At 40.8% G+C, this 24,157-nt stretch overlaps 3 protein-coding genes across 3 annotated transcripts in view; all 3 read right to left on the bottom strand.

The window, feature by feature from the left end:
- Window positions 1–4,150, bottom strand: part of Best2 (bestrophin family protein) — a 41,898-nt gene extending 37,748 nt beyond the window's left edge. The window contains exon 1 of the mRNA XM_012290805.2: window positions 3,744–4,150. Within this exon, the coding sequence (XP_012146195.2) occupies window positions 3,744–3,814 (71 nt within the window). The 5' untranslated portion in view covers window positions 3,815–4,150. The remainder of the gene's footprint in view (window positions 1–3,743) is intronic.
- Window positions 4,151–5,682: 1,532 nt separating this feature from the next.
- On the bottom strand, window positions 5,683–8,646 carry LOC100877589 (L-lactate dehydrogenase). Its single transcript, XM_003705586.3, has 8 exons — window positions 8,214–8,646; window positions 7,717–7,843; window positions 7,368–7,485; window positions 6,753–6,926; window positions 6,476–6,649; window positions 6,249–6,366; window positions 6,048–6,171; window positions 5,683–5,929 (listed from the first exon to the last, which is right to left on the bottom strand). The coding sequence occupies exons 1-8, from the start codon at window positions 8,441–8,443 to the stop codon at window positions 5,762–5,764; spliced, it is 1,233 nt and encodes a 410-aa protein (XP_003705634.1). The 5' UTR covers window positions 8,444–8,646; the 3' UTR covers window positions 5,683–5,761.
- Window positions 8,647–8,750: 104 nt separating this feature from the next.
- Window positions 8,751–12,261, bottom strand: LOC100881284 (L-lactate dehydrogenase). The gene is made up of 5 exons (XM_003705619.3): window positions 12,124–12,261; window positions 11,061–11,190; window positions 10,515–10,980; window positions 10,053–10,294; window positions 8,751–9,609 (listed from the first exon to the last, which is right to left on the bottom strand). The coding sequence occupies exons 2-5, from the start codon at window positions 11,184–11,186 to the stop codon at window positions 9,445–9,447; spliced, it is 999 nt and encodes a 332-aa protein (XP_003705667.1). The 5' UTR covers window positions 11,187–11,190; window positions 12,124–12,261; the 3' UTR covers window positions 8,751–9,444.
- Window positions 12,262–24,157: the final 11,896 nt, after the last annotated feature.

Genomic DNA, 24,157 nt, shown 5'->3' with positions numbered 1-24,157 from the left:
TGGGTTTCACTTTTTCGCGAGCTTGCAAACGAGGAACATCATCCTGCCGCCTTTATCTTGACCAGTCTTCCGCGCAACGCGGGGCCGTTCTTGCTTTCACGAGTGCGATTTGCTGCCACGGTTCTTCCGTTCACGCGCCGGTCCTATTTAGCGCGCGTGATCGCTAGACGCTCGCGCGTCCACAGGTGCCCGTGTTCCTTTCCGTCGACGTTCGCGACTTCTAAAGCGGTAAAACATTGGAAAACGAACGTTCACGAAGGCGTAGTGCCAGCCACCGATGGTTTTGCCCGCCTCTTCCTCTGCGTTTACACGCGAGCAGGTTGTTTCCAACCGTCAATCAAAGATCGGCTTAATGATCAGCTTCGCGGCCACCGATGGATTTGTATGTCGCCGATACAATATGCACGGACGATAATTATTATCGCGATGGAGAATTAACCGGGATTTTCTATTCCTGGATAGCCGGCTAAGTATTTATAGATCGTTCTGGACTCTCGCGGCTATTTATAAACAGCCGATCCTGTTCTCCTCTTTGGCCATTGGCTCCGGCAGGCCGATAGGAAAGCTGGTATGGACCGCTCCGGAAGCCTTGCACGAGAAAAAGAAAACTTCTTGCATGAATCGCGCTATCTCCGGCAGGCCGCTTCGGTAACGAGAAACACAAAAGCAAACTGGAAAATCTTCTTCGTAACTCGCGCGTTTACGTGCGTATCTTCTCTATGCTCTCCGAATTTTTCTCCGAGGACGAGGGTGCGGAGATAGTAAAGGGAACAAACGATGCAGCCTTGATGACCCGATCATCGATTCGCCTTCGACGCTCAACGTGATCTATTGCGAAAATCATGTAGCCGTTTGGTATGTAAATGAGTGGACGACCACGCTCCGGTACATCCTCTCGGGAATATCTTATTACGACGATGATGAATACTTTATGTTCATTCGGGAAAAAAATCATATAAACCTGCGATCTTATGGTACCATCGAAGAAACTGACACTGCATCTATTAGATTAAACAGTTTCCTTTCGGATGTTACAACCGATTGTTTGCTGGAATATCGTCTTGAAATCAAGAGTGTAATTCTCACGGGTCGAACCTCGAGAATTTGTAACGTAGCGATTTCACGATGCTACCGAACGCGAAACTTTCAGATACGTAACCGAACAGGATAGTTATTCGCAAGTTGCAATCGGGATATTACTTGGAATGCAATAATATCATTTCGATTAGATACGTGCTGTCGCGAGAGATTTTCTATTTCTAGCGATTCTCGGGTATTTATAGACAAATCAACCGTCCATTAGACAGCGCTCTGTAACGAGCAATAGGAAAGCGAGATCTTACGCGAAAGCCGTTAAGGCCGTTTTCAAGCTGGCGCCCGGAGAGAAAACGAAGACTTACGCCGAAGATCCACCGACGCAACACGACGCGTTAAAGGTCGTGGAAATGTCAATAAACGAGCTTCGGCAAGGACGTAGCCAATCGCGAATTGTTCACCACGATCCTAAATGATTACGCGTTTTCAGGAACAACCAAGCAACGATTTAAAACCTGTGTCTTAGACCGATGATGCCATGTAAAACATTTTATTAACGTCTTTGATTAATGTCGAGTTATTAATAATGTCCGGTGATGACTACTTCGCTTTTTTTCCTCGCAATTATTCGCGTCTGCGAGCATGAGTAACTCCGCGTTTTCCTGTCATGAATTTATACAGTTCATTCTTGTATCGCATGCAAATACATCGCTAACGCGGAAAGTAGATTCGACCGTAATCGTTCCTCTAAAATCACGACACGTTCCGATCGTTTTTTCTCGCTCAATGAACATTTCCAGACTTTGAACTTAACGCGTACGTATACACGGCTGTACACTGTGTTGGACTGGTTGTGCGATCTCGAGCATCGACGTATCGATACCGTTGAACGGATACTATTTAATCAAGTGATTCTGACCATGTTGTGCCACGTTCCCAGAACTTCAACCTGCTACAATCTTTAGACTAGCTACGTTGGCAAACTCGTACTTAACTGTACAGATGATCCGTGGGACGTCATCGATGATTTACATAAGGATCATTGTATAACGTTCGATTTAGCGCGTGCTGCTCTATGCAGGCATTGATGTCACCCCGATTCCGAGGAAAGTTGTGTAATAAACCGGAGGTTTTCCCAAACACAGATCTGTTTGCATAAGACGAATACAAACAATTTTGTGCGTCGATACGATAACGGGAAAGCGAGAGGTTTGCTCGAATTGCTAGAAAAAACATGGTATTCCCTCGTTAGCGTGATCGCGATTATTGAAATTACTAACCGCAGGTTCCTGCAATTATGAGTAAGCCGGGTTTAAGCATCTTATTATTATTTCAAACAGTATCGTCTCGTTTCGACATAAACGACAACTGGAACGAAAATCTCGTGGCGGTCGAGGACAGAACAGCATGGCGATGTTTCACGTAACGTGCCTGTCGTTACGGCTAAAATCAATGTATCGACGACCTTATTTCCTTAAAACGTACAAGCAAGCGTTGACCGAACACCATTTCTGTGCTAGCGGGTTTTACGTGCTCCGCTACTGTGATTCATATAACCGTACGTACGAACGGGAACAAAATCAGGACAATTTCTGTTTTTTCTTACAATCGTGATCTAACGCCGCTGCAAACGTTACGCAGAGTGTCGCGTAGTTGATCGTACAAGGGGCAACAATGTTACTTTTTATAAAAACTGAAATGACTAATGATGCATCCTTGTGCAGGTGCAACGTTGGTAAAATTTAAATAAGCTCTATGAACGGTAACAGGTGGTGCATTAACATTCATGATACTGTTTACAAACACAAATGGAGTAAGTATATTTAAGTTCTATAAAAACAAATCTCGCTGTACATGTCCTGCATAATTTTGCACGACGCGTAATTCTTTGTGCTGCGCGAATCTCTGTGCATCGCAGGAAAGAAATTTGCTGGACGAAAAGAAAGACCGATTATCGGTTCACCTTTAGTTCTCTCACGTGCATTCGCAGAATCCTTGTCCAAGGACTCGCGGCCTTCTCCTCCTTCTATGCAGCTGGGCTCTAAATCGAGAACACGGCACATCGAGTCGAAAGTTGAACGTTGCACAACGATCCACCGGTCGCAATATCGCAATATCTTCGTCTTACACGGCACGCCGACTATGTAAACTGTCTAGAAGCGTGCTCCAGTATCTCGAAACGTTCAACTCGGTCGTACGCGTGTCGAAAGTCGTCTGTTTTTCTTTCTTTCTACTTTCGGGCATATTTTGACGCTATTCCTTTCAAAATCCTAAACACGAACCGTCGCGAATCTCTTGTGTTTCGCAAACGGATGATACAAGAATGGAAGTCGAATTTTGCTCGGGGGATAATCAAGAATACCCTGCAACGAGCTCGGAATTAATTCAGCAGCGAGGAAAGTGAGAGCACCTCGTTTTCGAGAACGCCTCGCAGGTTTCCTGCCGCTCTAAACGGCGGGACGATAATGTCGCGGCAAAGAATGGCGAGCCGATGAAGGGACAAAGTGCAGATAGCGCGACCAGTGGTTTTCTAGCGGCCAAGTCCGCGAAGAGAGTAGAAAGAAAATCGCTAAAGACAGCGCCCGTCGAAGTTGTTGCTAAGGCCACATAGCGCGCGACTGATCGGCTTCAAGCTGTCACGAGGCATTTCGATCGAATCGATCGCGGAATTCGGCGCAAATGTAGATATAAACGTATGGTAAACTCACTTGATCAGGATCCTCCAGAAGCAGCCGAAGCTGGAGCCGTTTGGCACTTCACTCGCGTACGATATAGTCATTTCCTACTTAACCACGCATACGTTCGTCTCGATTAAAATATTGTCTCGTTACACGGATCGATACGATCTTGTCACTTGCTTATTCCCTGATTTTTCGATCGTACGTGTTGGTTAAGCGAGGACACTCGCGCACACGCGGCTCATCGGCCAATCGATCTTTAATTTCTCTTCTTCTTCGTCGATGTTCGATGATCGAGTCTCGATTACCGGCCTCTATCGGGTGGTCCGCGTTCGATTTACAGTCAAGAAGATCTCTTTCACGATTAGGCGGAACCAGCTGACCGGACGGACCGACTGTCTGCTAACTGAGCTCCACTGACAGACGACAGGGCTAACAGAGAACGGGGCCCGGCTGCCACCTCCACCTGGGCCTCAGTACCGTTCGCACCTGCGCGGTAACCCTGCTCTCTTTTACCTGTGCTTTACGCTCTCTGTACTCCGACCAGAAGCTGTTTTGTCCGATTACTCTTGCGATCGAAAACGTTCGCTTCCTTTATACTCTTATCGCTGATTTTCTTAAATCTTCCGATTTCAAATCGATCGACTCTTCGTTATAGAGACATCTTCCAGTTTTGGAATTTTTAGATATTGTAATCTGTGACTTTAGAATTTAGGATCCTTGGAATTTTTACAGTTCAAGATTCTGGGAAATAATGCATCGGAAACCAGTGGGTTTGGAACTAGTCTCCCACCACGAAAGCGCTTCGAAATGGAAAGTATGCAACTGAAGTTTAGAGATAAGATAAACAAAAACGTATAATTATAAACAAAGCGTTACAAGCTATAATTTGGTACGTAAAGTGTTGCGAATATTGTGAAGAAGTTGCACCATATAGCGCGTATGAGGATCACAATTGACCCCGGCACCTCCCGGGGGTTAATTTGCAACGCGAAGTAATTGTTCGAGGAGAGGTGTTTCCGTTCGCTAATTACGATTCCCCGAGACGCGTCGATGGCCAACGACAGCAGACCGTTTCGAACGAAAGAATTTACATTCATCGACGAAAGGATTCGCGCGCGTTACGACACGATCCACGAAGAATTCTTGAAAAATCAATGACACGCCTCGCCTTTCAAATGAATCTGCTTTCGAACCAAGTAAAAGGAGAGCGTTTCTGGCATAGCGTCTTCGCTCGATATCAACACTAGTGCATGTTGCGCTCTCAAACTACCTTCTTTTTGTTCCTTTTCTATCGTTCTTACTGACTTCCGACTAGCAATGCCGCTTTTATAGCGATCCTACCGTTAAGCTTTTCGATAAGTATGAAATATTTATGAGCATAAGACGAGGCTTTTATAACCGTCCGTTTTATTTCCGAGAACAGGACGTCTTCGGAGGGCCGTTCTCGGAAAGAGCGTTGTTCTTACGGCACTGCGGCTGTTCGAATGCCGTAACAACGCGGCTATTGCCTTACCTGAACATTTCAACACGACATCTTGTGGTCGACTCATGTACTGTGCTCTCACCTTGCCATGGCCTAGCCTGCGGCAGAATTACGGCCTTCTGGTACCATCCACCGGTCAACCATCACATTTCTTTCAATTAACACGGGCAAACGTACCCATCTACGCACCATTTTCGTATTTCTAAAAAATAGTTGATAAGGCCACATATTTCTCCGGAACAGGACTTTCTAATTCTCAAAAATTCGAACGTCTTGCTATTCTAAAATTACAAAGTCCTAAGCGTAGAAATTCAAAAGATGAAGAATTTGGGTCCAGTACATAAGAGATACAGTTGGGAAATGGGTCCAGTTCCCTTCCAAGAAACAAGATCGGTTTAATCACGCTACGAAATGGGGAATAACGTACAGTACATTATCGCGGTTCTTGAAATCGGTTAATACGAGGAAAGACTCGGATAAAAATATCACGGGACAGTTATATTCGAAGTACTCTTTTGACAAATGGATGGCCTCGAATATCCACGATCTAAAAGTTACAATTTCAAGATATTTTGATATCCTTTTGTACGTTGTACACAAGATTCGCTGACGTTTGGAACAATTTCTTCTCGTGCTCTGTGATACGCATTCGTATGATGTTCGTGACTCCCTGCTCGCCGAGGGTGCAGGGCAGCGACAAGTACATCTCGTGGCACACCTCGTGGTGACCCTGTGAAAAAAATCAAGTGTCGGAATTTGATAGAGTTCCTTTATATCGTAGTTGTTAATATTGTTCCGAAAATTTGGATAGTTTGATGCTTCTACCGAGTTAGCAAAATGTTTCGTACTTGGATCATGGTTGAAATCGGCAAAACCCTCTGCGTATTGGTCAATATATTTTTGACGATGTCGGCTGTCGAGAGACCGATCGCCGTATTCGAATATCCTTTCAGACATCTCACTGTAGGTCCCCTGAAAAGATCATTGTTCGAACTCGAGAGGCGTTCGAACCCATCGCTGATGGTTATTTTAACGTTAACGGAACTTACAATCTGATTACTTCCTTGGCGATTTCGTTCCATCTCTCCTCGTCCGTTTCCAGTCCAATGTTAGGCAGAATGTCACGAAATTGCACGCCCGCGACATTCACTCCAGACCAGAGTGGAACTAGGAAACGCGTAACATTTAAGGAGACACGGTACACACGTAACCGTTTGCTTTCTCCTCTCCATAAAATGTAAGAGGAAAATAGATCACGTTCAATTGTTCGACTCACCCTGACTGTCACCGTGTTCGCCCACGATGTAAGCCTGCACCGCACTGGGGGCTATTTCCAAACGATCGGCGATCAAGTAACGAAATCTCGCCGAATCGAGATGAGTTCCACTTCCGATAACTTGATTAGCCGGTAATCCACTCACTCTCCACGTAACCCACGCCAAAATGTCAACTGAAAGTAAGAGTTCCGTTTCGATTGGTTGCTCGATGATTCTTGCTGACGAGAACTCGTCCGTTCAACGAGTATCTATTTTTCTTCAACGTAGTAACTTAACCTGGGTTACTGACGATCAGAAACACCGCGTTCGGACTGTAGTTGACCAGGGGCGGTACTATGTTCTTCAATATCTCAGTGTTTCGTTTCACCAGGTCCAGTCGAGTTTCACCTTTTACCTGTCTCACACCCGCGGCTAGAATCACCACCTTCGAATTGCTCGATATACAAAAATCTAAAACAACATTCTAATCGTTTTTATCGCTGGCTTACCATTTATTCGTAAAACTTTGGAACTACTAGAAACTCGGGTCTTAGGTTTCTAACAAGTTCTTGGTTTCCTTATATCTAGGCTCCTCTAACCCTAGGTTCCCTTAAATTCGAAGCTCTCCTAGGTCCCAAGATTCTCTACTAGATCCTACTAGTACCAGTTCATAACTAATTACCGGTTGTAACCTAGCACTGCAAATTCTTTACAAGTTATATTATTTATTTGTAGTAAAGTATCTATGGACTGCGTGAAGCGTTGGGTAACAGTGGTCAAAGTGGATTTTATTATAGAAAAACATGGTAAAGGTCTCGCAGGAAAATTCTATATTTAGTTTCCTAGCTGGTTGAAATTTTCTAGAAATTCGCTGATGCTCGATGAAATCGTTGCTAAAATAAACTTTATTACCTGTGTCGTAATCGATGCGTGGATCTTCTAGATAAACGGAACCATGGCTGTAATCCATTCCCTCCCCTTCCAGCTTCTTCGGGAATGCATCCACTATGGCGACGTGAGGGGAAACTTTCTAGAATGAAGCGACAGCAGTTAAAATTAACGTCTCGCAATAATTGTCACCGATTTGAGGTATGCAAAGTATTTTATGATACGTGTTTACACGCTGAATTTCTGGTATATTCTTCCATCATTCATACATGTCATACGCGAACTTTCACTCGAGTTCAAAGAAAAAACTTGCACGAAACTCGAATATTCCATTACTGTTCAAAGGTCGACGAAAAGCGACGGATTCGCGTACCTGGAAGATAATCGCATTCGCGATAGCCACGCCGACCATGCCGGCTCCCACGATTGTCACTTTGTGACAGCAGTCTCGCACCGGTTCCGAATATTTGCACAGCAACTCTTCCTTTAAACAAGGCTGTCTAAAAAGTGTACATTCTAAATTAGAATCCTCGCACATCCATCATTCTTTCAAAAGTCTATGACGGAAATTCATATTCATAAAGGAAAGTTGTAAAACTAATTTATAGATAATGTTTATCGGTACACTTAATTTTATGTGATGTTTATTTTTAATAGCCAGTAATAAATGCCTAGAATTTGTTAAATTCAGATTGTGCTTCTCATGTCACGCTTCTGGAAAATTGGTCCAGATGAGAGCACGTTAAAGTTCATCTACCTCAAAAGGTTATTTTTGGATGGATTTAGCATCGAAGATTAAAAATAGAGTGGTTAGTGGACAACGACCTCCTTAATGTTTGACAACAAAAGTACAGAAAACAAACTGCTTACACGAAACTGACCGCTCTCTGTAAGTCAGATCCAGCGGAGGCATCTTTCCCGAAATCGGCAGATGGAAATTTTTTCTTTGCCTTATTACCACTGAAAATGTCCTTCAGTAACGTTGGTGGTAAGGTTCGACGAAATCGACTCATGCCCATGTGCCTTCTGGATATTACACCTATCGTACGTCTCAGATGAATTCGTAGCGAACAACTCGAGCATATATGTGACAAAACCATCGTTTCTACCACTATATAATTTTCTTCACGGAAATTAACATATCGCACGGAATTGAACGAACCTTGACAGATAAAGAACTATTTGCGCATATAAATCGTCTAGTAAATTACCAACGCATCAACTTGCCAATTGTTAAACAAACGATGGTTGGAGATATATAACGAGTCGAGTCGAGTCATACCTCATAAAGACTAACAGTAATTGCGGAAAAATTTGTAAACGTTTTCAAAACCTAATTACATTACCGATATAAACTTAATACAAATGTTGGATGTAGAAAGTGATGAAAATGATGTTCACAAAATGTTCGCATAACACTATTATTTATTAAAATATTGTTATAAATATACAAGATAGATTGTAAGAAGAATATCTTCGGTAGAGGGACACCCGAACCGATCCAATGTATCTTACATCAGTCGGTGTAGGATTTATCCCGAGGTAGACATTAAATATTACAAAATACGCCTGATGCTGTAAAAACGTACAATAATTTAAGTTTTCACAATGTTCTTTTCACGCTTGCATTGAATTTTGTGTACGTCCTTTTTGTACTAGCCCAGGCTTACCGGTTTAAGTATCATGTTTTACATTAAATTAAATAGCCATTTACGTAATACAATTTGCCTAAATACTGTGTTGCTTGGGTAAGCAATACAGCTTGTCACGATTATTTAAAAACATTAACAGTACACAACAGTAGCACCATGTGCCAACGTGAACACACACATATCATCAAAATCATCGAGCGAGTTGCGACATTCTTGTCGACACGCTATTAAATATGCATTAAATATCGACCAAACATCCTTCGTTATTCGCAGTACACAAATAATAAGTAGCATAAAGTAAACGTAAGTAGAAACGATAAGTAGTCGTTACAAACAACAGTCTTTGTGCATAATTAAAAAACTGACGTTTACGAGAATAAAAACTGATGAACTGGGTTCTGTTGTTGTTTAAATAGAAAGAATTACTGCAATACGCAGTCATAGATCGCTTAGAACTTTAAGCCTTGTTGAACGTCGTTCATCGCGTTCGCTGAACTCTGTAAACGGTTCAATTCGTCTTGCGTGAACTTTTGTTGGACGACGCATGTGACACCTCCTTCGCCTAACGTGCATGGCAGCGAGAGGAATACTTCTTTGTCGATTCCGTGGTATCCCTGAAAAACATTCAAATAATTAGCTTCATTCCGAATATTTGAAGTATTCAAGTTTCAAATTCTACATCTCTCAAGTACTAAATTTTTTGAACGCAAAATTTTGGGAAATATTTGGCAGTGCGAATTTCTTGTATTTACTCTGAAAGTATTGATCGTAATCGGTATCTTATCACTACGGATACGATTTATTTTACTTTGTGCATGATTTCCTCGAATTAAAACTTAAGACCCTCAATAAAGAATTTGAAACTGTATAGACTTAATAGGTTCGCCTGGTGTAAAAGCCATATATCATATTACGTACGACCGCCAATTAAGCTGATCATAATTTGTCTATAATCTACAGCCAATAGAGAAATTACGTTGATACGATATCAGCGAAAAATTACTATGTACTGTAAAAGATATGCACAGCAGTTATCTACTGTGAGTTATCGACTTACTTGGACCAAGGTAGATACCGCATGAACTTGGTTAGAGTTTCTCAATATGGCGGAGGCTAGGTTGGACACACTGAGGCCGATAGCCCAGGATGTGTAGCCTTTTAGTTTGATCACTTCGTATGCACTGTCGACTACTTGCTTGTGCAAGTCGCTCCAGTGTTCCGGGTCTTCGGGGGTACCAACTTTGTCGTTCAGATCGCGCAGCCTTACACCAGCTACGTTCACTCCCGACCATATCGGCACTGAAATCAGACATCATTTAATTAAACAACGTTCCAAGTATTTCCTCATCGATTCCTTATTCGTATTCGAAAAATATTATCTCGAACTCGTTAAAAATTACGCAAAATCGCAATCGGTGTTCCAATCAGTGTTAGATATTTATGGTCGGTCTTATCGTAGATAAGACTTATCGATCATCGTGCAGAAACGAGAGATTACCCTTTGAGAGATTCCACTTACCGCTCGTGTCACCGTGTTCGCCGATAATCCAGCCGTGGCAAGATGTGGGAGCTACGTTCAATTTCTGCGATAAGAGGAAACGGAATCGGGCCGAATCCAAATTGGTGCCGCTGCCGATCACGCGATTCTTTGGCAAGCCAGACAGTTTCCATGCCACGTAGGTCAAAATGTCTACCGGGTTCGAAACGATCAGGAGGATCGTGTTCGGGCTATATCTGACCAGCTGAGGAATGATGCCTTTGAAAATGTCTGCGTTACGTTGAACCAGATCTAGCCTAGTTTCGCCTTCTCTTTGACGGGCACCAGCCGTCACGATGCACAAGCTCGAGTTAGCCGTGGAGGCGTAGTCCGTGCTCGCGTTAATTTTAGCGTTTTTCAAAAACGCGCTACCGTGTTGCAAGTCCATCATTTCACCTTTCAACTTGTCCGCCATCACGTCCACGAGGGCGACTTCGCTGGACACGTTCTGTAGTGGAACATTATTCAGCAAATGATTACGTATGATTGCGCTTAAGTGTCGCAATGAGTCAAATATATTGCTCTTACGTTTGTCAGAAGAGTGAAAGCACAAGCCATTCCTACTTGACCAACACCGACTACGGTGATCTTGTTTCTTCCAGTGGAGATCGGTTGCACCACCGTGCTCAATAACCTGGCCTTTATGGAAGTCATTTTCCTGAAACAATTATTTGTTGTGATTAATTTTGGTTCTAGTAGCATTGAGGAATGCATTGAAATTCTTTGGGGGTTTAACGACGTAACGATGAAGGTCAAGGAACTCTCAGTAGGACAAAATGGCGTAGATCATTATGAGTTGGGTGTAAACGATCAATTTTAGCCCTTTTTTAAATATTAGATTTTTTAAACCTAATTTAGCACTCGATGTATTAAATTACTTAGAGAATATGTAACTGTTATTTTTCCAGTTTTCTAAATTGACTATTTCAAGGTCGAAGAGGTCACGCAGGTCATTCACCCCATATATTTATACACGCGTAACCGAAACACTTTTCCGAATGACCCCAAATTTTCTATTTTCGGAGCGACTCGTAATTCAAGACGGATTAAGAATTAAAAGACAAGTTACTCCGAAAAATTGTCCAGCGATCTTAGTATTCAATATAAATGTTTCTCTTCCGGAAAAAGTCTTCCTGGTCACAGAATTATCAATTTGTTTACCGTTTTCACGGTACGTGAATGAAATTGTAGATAGAACAGTAGTGCTAGTTCTCGCGAGATGCCACTACCTGTACGACAAGCACGTGTACCACACCGGTATTCCCACGATACTTACGGAAATGCAGTTATGGAAAATTAACCTCGAAAAAAATTCGAATCTATTACCAATGAACATTTTCACAAACATATTTTCGAATTATTCACTCTTATAAACGTCACTGGCAACGCGAAGTTACAACGATCGAGCAGCACCAATTAACCGACATTCTCCAATTATTACGCTTTGACCCTATTTCCGTGGAAGGACATCCCATACATGGTAAAACGATTCGAATTCCTCGTCGAATAATACATTCGCGTTTTATTTAAAGTTCCACGAGACCGAAACAGCGTCGAATAAAATGTTGAATTATTTATTGTATTCACCAACCTTGTTTGCTTTTTTTAACAAATTCAACGAAAAACACGAAATGTCTATCCGCAGCTACGTTCGTACGTCTGACTGGTCTGACAGCTCGAAGACTTCTGTCTAGTAAGGTGACCTTGTCCCCACTTTTTATACCCTCCCATAGGCTTCGGAGCGGGCTGGCGCGAGCTGACGAAACAAAGAGACGCCGCACCGAAAGCCCCGCTAAATTAGTTGCTCGCTTTTCCTCGACAATTTTTAGCGATATCGGTCCGTGATCGTTTCAGCGGATCGATAAATTTCAAATTCGACGTGCAACAGCACGTAGAACAGGTTGAAATTATTTGGAAACGAAAGTGACGTTGCGCACGCGTGACATGACGCAACCGTTTCCCTTCCGTGAACGCATTCATCGATCCGGCAGACGCTTTCTTCTTGATCCACCGTTTGTTCGACAATAAAATAAACCTCTACAGGATGTGTGTCGCTTCAGGGGGACTAAAAATACATTTCTACGAGGGTTCAGTTCGATGGCTTCTCGCATTTTATGTATTTTATTTTATCGACGTCGAACGCACGTGCTTGCGTTTGACACAGGCGCAGTTTGTTTCCCGCTCTTTTTGCGCGGTCGATTTTATTTTTAATTCTGTTATTTAAACTTTGGTTTTGAGCATTGGAACTTTTGGATTAGGCTTGTAAAGTTTTGAGAAATTTAAATTTAATAGTTTAGGAGTGCTGGAAAATTACACGGTAATGTTGTCATACATTTCTTTTACATAAGTGCAAATTGTCGATAAAAGTGTACAAAAGTTTATCTATCCATACAAGTTTGGGTAATCTTGTAGAGTATACTACCACAATGCACATAGGTACCATATACATAATCAATAAAAAGTTCGATTGACTTTCCGAGTCAAAGGTGTTAAGTTCATCTTTTCAATAGATCGAATTTTTTCAATTGGCAAAGTACAAGCGTTACTTTTTGCTCGACAGTATTGTTTGTAAAATTTGTCGTATCGGTTTCGTAATTCGTTGATATCATTCTTGTGAAATGAATCCTCTTTCGGAGATATGGATTGGCAGACAGCGGAAACGTTTCGCGCGTTCGGCAGATTAGAACAAATCCACAAAACCGAGTTCAATTTTCCTCTCAGTCTTTCTAATCAATTGAACTATGATCATCGATTGCTACAGAAAAGTGAAAGATGTATGATTTTTTTTTGTATCCGTGAAATTGATCAGTTGCTCAAGCTAAATGACTAGTTTGCTTAATTACATTAGATAACCTCTGTGGCGAAAGAATACGAACGGCTGGTTTCGATAACTCGCCAGACTGATTGACCTTATTGAAAAAATCGTCTGACGAATTAAACTTTGTCCGGTGTTTATCGTACAACGGCATTGACCGCCGGACATCGGATTTTTGGTAAAAAAGAAATGCTTCGACGATACAGTGCCACGCGAGATACATTATCGTTGCGTGCATTTCTTTGGAATGATTATGTACTTCCCGGAATACGTGTTGCTGTATCGTACACCTCCATGTTGAATCATTCTCCGTAATACCTCCGGTGCAGCCGGAATGATGCAACGCGTCTTCGCACGCCTGTAATTTCACGAATTTTCGCGCGATTGCGAAACGTTACCTCTTCAAATTTTTACTGCGATTCAATGCATAATTCAGTCTTTTTAGTTAAAATGCATAGTTAAGTCTTTTAATCGAGTCGTTGAGATTGTCTTTCGTGTTAGAAAGTAATTTAAAAACCCTGTTTGATAAGAGGTTGTTATGGTTTTCATGGACTATGGTAGTAAAAGTTCATTGCAATTTCATACTGTATCTCCTTCGATATAAAATAATTTCCACCTGTTCAAACGGCGATAAGGATTGGAAAATAACTATCGAACAATGAGATATCGAATAGTTTTCAGTGGAAGATAAAAAAGAGCACAATAGTGATTCCGTTGTGGGCAGTGGTCACCGATGACACGTAGTCAAAGGTTTAACGCTGTAAATGGATCGACATTCTTTTCAGCCTCTTCCCTCCTCCTAGACAAATAGTTTGAACCTCTCTAAGCGCGGCGACGTGAGTGAAGACACGTTAGCTCGAGTTTAATTCCGCGTTCGCCGTAATGTCGTAAAGGCAAGTCGCGTTACGTTGCGTTGCCAAAAGTAGAAGCGTTAAACTAGCGTAACTTTGGTTAATTTCAATCTAGTATAATCCTGTCGATCGCAGAGAAATTCTACGCGTATTAAACTTTGTACTGTGGTATTACGCGTGTATTTCTGTGCAATTTAACTTTCGTTGAGCGAATGCCCGCCGATGAAATTGACACTCGAGTAACGGCTCGCGTCAACGTCCTATAATTATTACTCGTCCCCCCAGCGTTTCGCTGAAATTGACGAGAAAATTAAAGAGGAACTTAATAGGGAGTTTAAGCGCCGATTCGTTACACGCACGACACTTCTGTTTTGCGAATTAGAAGAGAAATTTACGGTTCAACGGTGCGTGCTTGCGACCCTGCGATGATGCCACGTGTAATTATAAAGCCGAACGACCGACTCGAATTAGCATAACTGTACAAACGATGCAGAATAACCGGATGTAACTGCTCGAGCTAACTCGCCTTTTTAACTGACATCTGGGATTCTTTCGTTAATTGTATGAAATAACATGTTTGCGGAGTGCAAACTATTGGACCATTGTGTCTAGCGTTCAAAGTACATTTTATTGTTAGTAAATCTTATAAAGATACACTCGATAATTTATATTTTGCCTTTATTCTTTAACATTTTCTGTGATATGTCAATTTTTTGCAAAAGTTCTACTTATTTTATAAAACTGATATTCTAATTAAGTAGCAATTTTGCAGTTCATTCGAGACAGGTAATTCTATTATTAACTCAGTTTCAGGTACACCGAGGAATATAAAACAGCGAGAGTCATAAATTCCACGAACAGTCGGCAAAGTCTGACTGCTTATTTGTGAAGTCACTAAAGATAGAAAATTGCATTATCGCTAACATTCAAACGTTTCGAGAAATCAGCAAGATAATTTCTCTCTATCGAGTGTTAATCCAAACATTCAGAAGAGACTATTTCGTAGAAGAATTGCTACACTCGGTAAACAAGATCCGCGCGCAAAAAGGAAGCATCCGATCAAGGTTGCCTAAAAAGAAGCACGTGGACCATTTTGCGTCACCGCGAATAATCTTTCCATTCTCTAACCGTTGTATCCCGCAAACAACCGATTGCAACGTCGATCCGTAATCAAAAATGTGCTCTGTATCTCTCCTGCAAAAAAGTTGCCAGTAGCAGAGCGGAAAGAAACGCACGTGTTCGCTGAATTGAAGAAAAATATTTCATAAACAGTCTTATCTGCTGTTAGCTACAGAAGACCTCGGATCACAAGGATGCTGTAACAAAACGAAATTCAAATGCTGAGACACCTCGGAGTTGGCCTCCATTACTACGCACCTTTCCCAGTTACATATTGCATATTGCAAACGTGCTCGTTATAATCGCGTTTCATATAAAACCCAATTAATCAACCGGTCTTTGAGTATTATTCTTAGAACTGGTTTGATGTAATGCGTTTTTGTCGCCTTTTTTTACGATTTCTTAATCATGGTTGACTTTACTCATATCGTGGATTGGATCGGTACTCTATTTTTTAGATTGTAATTTGTTGACTTAATGGTTTAGGGTTATTTTTATAGGGTTATTTTATAGGGTTAGTTCCTCCTTCTGTAGGAGGAATGGTGGTTGAAGTACGTGGAAATTTGTGTATTTCTGTATTTATATTTTTTTATGTTTCTACTTTTGTATTTTTTGATATCCTCAGATTTTTATGTTGCTACATTCCTGAATCGCTGCATCCCTAAACCTCGACATCCCCAAATCTCCACATCCCCAAATTTCCACATCCTCAAATCTCTACGTCCCAAAATCTCCACATCTCCAAATCTCTACATTCCCAAATTTCCATATTCCCTACTTTCCACATCTCCAAATCTCCACATCCCCAAATCCCTGCATCCCCAAATTCCCACATCCCCAAATTTCTACGCCTCCAAATTCTCACATCTCCAAATTTCTACGCCTCCAAATCTCTACATCCCCAAATCTCTACATTCCCAAATTTCCACATCCCCAAATTTCCACATCCCCAAATCCCCACATCCCCAAATTTCTACGCCTCCAAATTCCCATATTTCCAAATTTCTACGCCTCCAAATCCCCACATCCCCAAATCTCTACATTCGCAAATTTCCATATTCCCTACTCTCCACATCCCCAAATCTCCACATCCCCAAATCCCCACATCCCCAAATCCCCACATCCCCAAATCCCCACATCCCCAAATCCCCACATCCCCAAATCCCCACATCCCCAAATCCCCACATCCCCAAATTTCTACGCCTCCAAATTCCCACATTTCCAAATTTCTACGCCTCCAAATTTCCACATTTCCAAATTTCTACGCCTCCAAATTTCCACATCCCCAAATCTCTACATTCGCAAATTTCCATATTCCCTACTCTCCACATCCCCAAATCTCCACATCCCCAAATCCCCACATCCCCAAATTTCTACGCCTCCAAATTCCCACATTTCCAAATTTCTACGCCTCCAAATTTCCACATCTCCACATTTCCACATCCCCAAATCCCCACATCCCCAAATCTCCGCATCCCAAAATTCTCGAACCCCAAAATCCACATATTCCAATTACACAGCAAGTACTAAAATATCCTAAATATCCTAAACTAAGAAGTTCTATCCTAAACTAAGATTTATACCACTTTCAAAAGTGAGTAATACCTCGGCAAGTTCCCAAGTAAGGAAACCAGACTTGATAAATTCCCATTTCAAAGTTGCAAACTATCAACGAACTAAATCACTACATTGTCAGTTGAACTAATTGCGAAAATCTGTTTGCTAGAATTACTGAAAAAAAAAAATTATAAGTGTTTCATTTCGAATACACATCTCGTAGCAGATATCTTGGTACCCGTTTATTTCGTGATCGCAACCAGCAAGAGGCAAATGGAGAAAAACAAAAGCTATTTCAATTTAAAAGGGGCAAAAATAAATTACCGGTGAGTGTAATTTCATGGAACAACTTGGGCGTGGATCGTACAATGTTGCTTTTCGACCGACGCGAAATTACTTTCATCTTTACTTTCTCGTATCCGTGGTAAAAGTTACCGCAGTTTGTTTTTGTTTTTATTTACATCATTATTCGAACACATAATTCCATTGGATATTCGTGTGGTACTTTTTGCTGTTACACTCTCGTGGTCATGAATGTTGATCGTGAACTCGTGTACGTTTCTTGCGAAATCTGTGTATATGCAACATTGATAATCGCTGATTACGATTGTGAAATACGATTATACAATCGCGTAACAGCGAATTACGATCTTTTGAAATAGTGTCAATGAACTTTTCCGCTGGGTATTTTCACGAATTTGTCGAATGATCTGTCAAGGATTATGCTTGTCATTCATTCACTTTCTATTTTGTTCGCTACTTCAGATACAATTAAGCGATCGGAAACTTATCGACTCTTGACACAGAATCGATGATGCTATTGGATTTTTACCAAATCATAGATAAATATCAAAATTATCGTTCATGTATTTTCACCTGGCAGATCGATAAAATAAAATTATATAATGTATAGTAAATCTGTCGAAATAGGAATTTATTCTGTAGATAAATATTGCAAAATATAATTATCGATCTCTTTCTACAAAAACGAACAGATCATAAATATCGGACTAATAAGTCGTCAGACTAATAATGCATAATATTTATGATCCAACATCATTCATTACACAAGTTAATCAATATCTCTATAATGAATCAGCATCGCATGTGATCTCGTATTACGATCTTACTCGTTTCTTATCTATTTCATTCGCAACCTCAGCTCCACTACCATTCTCAACATTTGAACACATGATTAATTAATCGTATGGAAGCATCAGTTTCGCGGCGAACGTCCTACCGATAAGCAACTGGGAAGTCGAGTGCGTGTGTTACCGATAACCGTGAATGTAAACCGTGATAAACGAGCCAACGCGAGCGTGAAAAGTCTTTCGACAGTGCGTTAATATTGTGATTCGCGTGGTTCGTTAATGCGAATCAGCCTTGCTCATCGAACACGATTTCCGATCGTGCCCGTGCGTTCTAATCGATCAAATCGAGTACTTGTCTAGAAATTTTAGATGCGCGACATCGATACGATATTACGTTCAGATATCATCAATAATATGTGCTAATTAAATTACTCGATTCAAAATATGAGATCTTGACGGGAATCTTGCGGGTTGATATTGTACGAGTGACAAGGGTGTAAATTAAGAGTGTTGAGTGCAAATTGTAGTGATGTAGATTTCTGAGAGTCTAAAATTCTAAGTTCTAAGATCATAGAATTCAAAAATTCCAAAACCCAAGATCTTAAAATCCCGAAATCTCAAAACCTTGAATTTTCTCTTGTCTGAACCTTGAAATATTCCAAAGTTCCAAAACCCAAGATCCTACAATCCCGAAGTCTCAAAACATTGAATTTTCTCTTGTCTGAACCTTGAAATATTCCAAAGTTCCAAAACCCAAGATCCTACAATACCGAAGTCTCAAAACTTTGAATTTTCTCTTGTCTGAACCTTGAAATATTCCAAAGTTCCAAAATCCAAGATCCTACAATCACGAAATATCAAAGCCTTGAATTTTCTCTTGTCTGAACCTTGAAATATTCCAAAGTTCCAAAACCCAAGATCCTACAATCCCGAAGTCTCAAAACCTTGAATTTTCTCTTGTCTGAACCTTAAAATATTCCAAAGTTCCAAAACCCAAGATCCTACAATCCCGAAATTTCAAAACTTTGAATTTTCTCTTGTCTGAACCTTGAAATATTCCAAAGTTCCAAAATCCAAGATCCTACAATATCGAAGTCTCAAAACCTTGAATTTTCTCTTGTCTGAACCTTGAAATATTCCAAAGTTCCAAAACCCAAGATCCTACAATCCCGAAGTCTCAAAACCTTGAATTTTCTCTTGTCTGAACCTTGAAATATTCCAACGTTCCAAAACCCAAGATCCTACAATCCCGAAGTCTCAAAACCTTGAATTTTCACTTGTCTGAAACTTGAAATTTCCAAAATTCTAAACTACCAAAGTTCCAAAATTTCTAAGTCCCACAAACTAATTTCACTCTCGCAGTTAATACTTGAATAAAAGAGAGATCGAGTAGTGTTCGTAGCAATGAAATCTTCAGCCATGTATACAACCACTTGTGGGTGGTCGATTTGAGAGCATTCACGCGTGCAAAGAAAGCGAATCACCCCGAAGACAATCACTCCTGAAGTAAACAGGATCGTTGAACGCAACAAGTGATTCTCCATAACAATAAATAAATGCTGCCAACAGGTTGGCTCGTAAATCTCGAATCGGGGCATAATCGGCTAGCAATCTGGCACGGATCACGCGAGTCTAGGTTCAACTTGCGTATAACCTCGACCGTGGTTTTATTCCTGGTTTACCGTCGGTAAGGTGCGACCTAGACGCTCGCGGATCGGTAATCCAGGATCCTGCTATAAATCAACGGAGAAACGTCCACCATCCGTACGAACAAATTATTCCCCCTGAATTACCATCCCTTTATTATCTTCCTTGCAACCTTCGACCGAGAGAATGCGATTTACTCGGGTTATAAACGTCTTGCTTGATTTGAAAGAAAATTGTACGCGATTAAAAACGCGAGGGTATGTTTATTCTGAACTGTAAGGGATTGGCTGTAAGAGAAGTTGTATGAGAAATAGGTTTGTAAAGCTAGCAGAGATAGAATAAATTCTATTCGTTGCGATAGAATTATGTAATGGAGCTTATTTAGATAAATTGAGATCTATTGTCATGATAAGGCTAGGGGTTGATGCACAATGTATAATGCACCTTTAATTGTGAAAAAGCACCGAGCGGACGGTGCGCTTATGCTACAGAGTTCCGATTATTATATGGTTAGAGGTTATTGAATTTATTAGGTCCCAACATGAATCAGTCTCTTTGTTCTGTTGATACAAGCATTTGATAAGGTATAAAATTAGATCGAGAGTGATTATGAGTAAGCATTCACTAATAAATGATAGACACGTACTTGGCGTGTGTAACTTAATTGAAACTTGATGTTAATCAGATACACGTTCGCTAGATAAAATTATTTTGGACATTACATAAACGCCGAGAAAGCAGACTCGTTTGAAAACAAGATTAAACGTAAAATATTTACAAGTTAATTAAATTAATTAAATTAATTAAATGTCTACAAACAATGACTGTTATAACTACAAAAAATTAATAGCTATTATTTCTATCCTTTTTACCTGTTTCATTTATTTTGATACGACCAGTACAGATAAATTATGAGTATTGTATACGCATCATTGAACTCTCCTTGTTGACATTAACGCTGCACGGAGTTGATACAGCAGACAATCGAACAATTAAAACATCATTAAAGAAACAATAACATCGTGTCCGCTATTAATCAGGAGTAATCGGTTCAACGATGCATCATCCTAATTAATGATAAATTTACCGCGCTATCTTGTTTAACCTCCCGACCCGACTGTTATCCGTGACACCAGCTCTTTCACTATTATCCGAAATGGTGATAGATTGTGCAAGGTTTAAAGCAACACTTTTTACCTCGCTATCAAGGGTCAAGTATCGAATCACTTGCACTTGGCGTGTTGCAATTATCACTGGAATTTGGAATTTCACCCTTTTTTTCTACAAATTCGATTGCAATGGTCACGTGTAGTATTAAAGGTTACAGTATTCCGTACGATGCATCATTACCGAGGTAATTACCTTCACGAACATGTATCTATAGACACTCGATTAGTCTCGAGATTTTTGTAAATACTTGCCAAGGGAATATACGATCGCACAAACCTGCGGTGATTAACTTGGCTACCGCGAAATTGCTAATGTATGAAATAGCGATAGTTAATATACACTTTACTTCCTGGTTGAATCCGAAATTAATTTTAAATTATATGATTCGAATCTGTCAATCGTACACGAGGTTCTCGAGGTCAAGTCTGAACACTCAGAACTTGCATAGTAATTAAAGGATATTAGGAATTAATGAGATCCTTGCATTGATTAATAATTACATAAAATTATGTACGTAAGATTAAAAAGGAATTTTTTAAATTTCTTATGGGTATAATTCTATTTGAAGCAGTGTATTCTACTTGAATACATATATTTTCTTTGTAGAAAAGTATTAAAATTTTAGAGCGTCAGAAGCACGCATATTTCAGCCTAAGAAGGCTTCAGTCCTCGAAATCTGCTCCTTTTTTTTTAACAACTAATTCAAAGATGACAGGTCATAATTCTTAAGTCGATCCACATTAGACTCAACAGGTGTGAACTATTTAACGAATCGATACGATACCAGATTTCTTCTAATAAATCTTAATTAATTCCACCGATACAGGGTGCGGTCCGATAAAAATATATGTATGTTTATTGTGTTTGGATCCAGTCGCGAATAATTTTCCGCGGGCGAGCTCTGTTTCGCTTTATCGTTCGAACAAATGTAACGAGAAACGAGTTTTGCAGTTGGCCACGGCCAAAACACGAGTTGCTTTTGGACAATCGGTCCGGTATTGGCGTGATTTCGCGCCATTAATCTTCTCTCGACAATTAACCAGCTGCAGAGCTAACGCAATACCCGGCTATTAATTACAATCAACGCTATCTCACGCACCGGACCGATACGAAGCTTAATCTCGCTAAGAAAATCGTGTTGACCGAATTCGTATCACCTTTCCTGTTCAAACGCTCAGAACTTTGGAGTTCGAGAAAAGAAATCGATCTTAGCTATCGCTAACCGGTTACCAACGCTTCCGGAATCCGTTGCTTTCGATAAAATCGGTGTACTTTTAACAAGTGTTGACTTGAAAGTTTGAACGATGGTTTCTGTGGGTCATTCACTGCAGTAGGGTTCTTGACTCATCCAACAGATGCCGCGATCGTCCACATTTTTTTCCTGGACTTTTTGACCTTTATAAAACATTTACGTCATAAGAAATATGAACAAAGAAAATAATAAAATATTTCTTTCTTATTAAGTTTTAATGTCAATAGTTTGTTTTCACAGAATCTTATCTGCTAATTTTAGAGGTATTTAATTATTGCGATTATCTACACTTTCAAGTACGCAAGATAACTCTAATTGGATCGACAGATATGACAGTCGAGGTGTTAATATATCCGTCAACAAAACTAATATGTCTAATTTTTATAATTGTAATTACTCTCATAGGGACTTGTTTAATCAACACGCTCGAGAGATGTTGTTCAACGTACTAAATACTTGCTTAGAATATTTGTCACAGACCGCCCAAGCAAGACGCATAACTACCGTAGTTATTATGAATTACGAGCATCTTTCCATGGGGTCTGGTACCATATATTTGATTTAATGGGGTAACAAGTGTACCGAGACTTATAGCAACGGTCCGAACAGGTGATTAATCTCGTCGTGATTTCTACTTGGGGCCGGCTGGAACAGCGTTCTGCTCCATTGAAAGTGACATCTATTTCGAAACAGAAGTCTCGCATTTATGTCGATAACAATTTAACCGTATCTTACGCCGTAAAACCGAAATATTTTCGTTCAGCGTGGAAGAGAAAATCCTCTCATGTACCAAACTACAATTTACAGCTTCTTTCCATATAATTCCACAGGCTGAATTTAATTTATAATCGAAGAAAACAGAGCATAGAATAAATCGTGTCCGAAAGCCGGTATGCATAACGAGTCTGTGGCTATCGACTTTTTGTGTTCCCCTCGAGCCGTTTCCTTCTTTTTCGGGGATTAATCATTAGAATCCTGGGGGCTGCCCAATCGTGGTCAATTGATTCACTGGCACTGTACCTGGAAGCAGGAAGGAGGAACAACGAAGGAAGATAGAGAATCCTTAGGACGGAAGGGGAGCAGGTCTGCTAATACAAGTCCAGAAAGGATCGAAGGGGTGGAGAAGAGGATCCGTTGATTAGCGGATATCTTAATTACTGATTGGCCACGCGGACTAATTAAATCGTAACTCAATCAAGAGCTGACCTGGTCCTCTCGCCCCCCTGCTGTATCGCAACAAGTTTACGACGGTATCCGAAGTGCTTCGGGATCTCCTGCTGCACGCGTATCGAAGTTGTAGAAGTGTTTCGATATTGCACCTGGGAAGAAGTCTTTTTAATGCGACTACTACGGGGTCATGGGTAACCTGCATCGAGATGCATACTATAAAATATGTACACATGTATACCTCTAAGAATAATTTGAATATTTAATTCGTATTAAATGTACCGTTCGTCATTGCTATTAATTCCGACGATGATGTTCGAATGATCCTCCTACACGCGTACGTGCCTCTCGAAGCAGCTCGACCATTAAGTCGGGAGGAATAAAAAGCAAGATAATTAGTAATACCTACCGCGGTGTCTCGCAAGTGACCGATGTTTTCAACGTCTCCTCTTTCTTCCTCCCCTCGTATCGGAATATGAATTTTCTTCGCGTGGCCGAATATCCTCCTTAAGCTCGATGATGTGGATGAAAGCGAGCAAGCACGGTGGTAATATCAATTTAGCCGTGGATGCTTTTTGTCGTTATCGATGAAGGAGACGGGACTCGGCGAAAAGAGGCAAGAAAAAAGTAAGAGTGAACGTAAGAACCGGCGATGAGTGACGTTTTAATTTCGGATGCACTTTTGAAAGTCAAATGCGGACGGGGACGCTTTACGACAAGACTGAATGTCGACGGATGGAATTATGTCATTAGATCCATAATCGCTTGGCTCGGTATAAATTATGTACTCGGGACGCGTCATCGAGATAATACAGAAAAATGGCTTCGCCGGAGAAGAAGCCGCTGCCTCCTCGCGGATGAAGACGTTGTCGTGCTCCCCCGTCGTTATTGGTGTGGCTTCCAGCCGCAGGAAACCCCCTTCTCGTTCTTTCTCTTTTCTCTCCTCTCGTAACGCA

The sequence above is a fragment of the Megachile rotundata genome, chromosome 3 (genome assembly GCF_050947335.1).
Source record: "Megachile rotundata isolate GNS110a chromosome 3, iyMegRotu1, whole genome shotgun sequence".
NCBI lineage: Eukaryota > Metazoa > Arthropoda > Insecta > Hymenoptera > Megachilidae > Megachile > Megachile rotundata.
The sequence above is the reverse complement of the archived record's forward strand: the minus strand, read 5'-3'. Positions and strand labels throughout refer to the sequence as shown.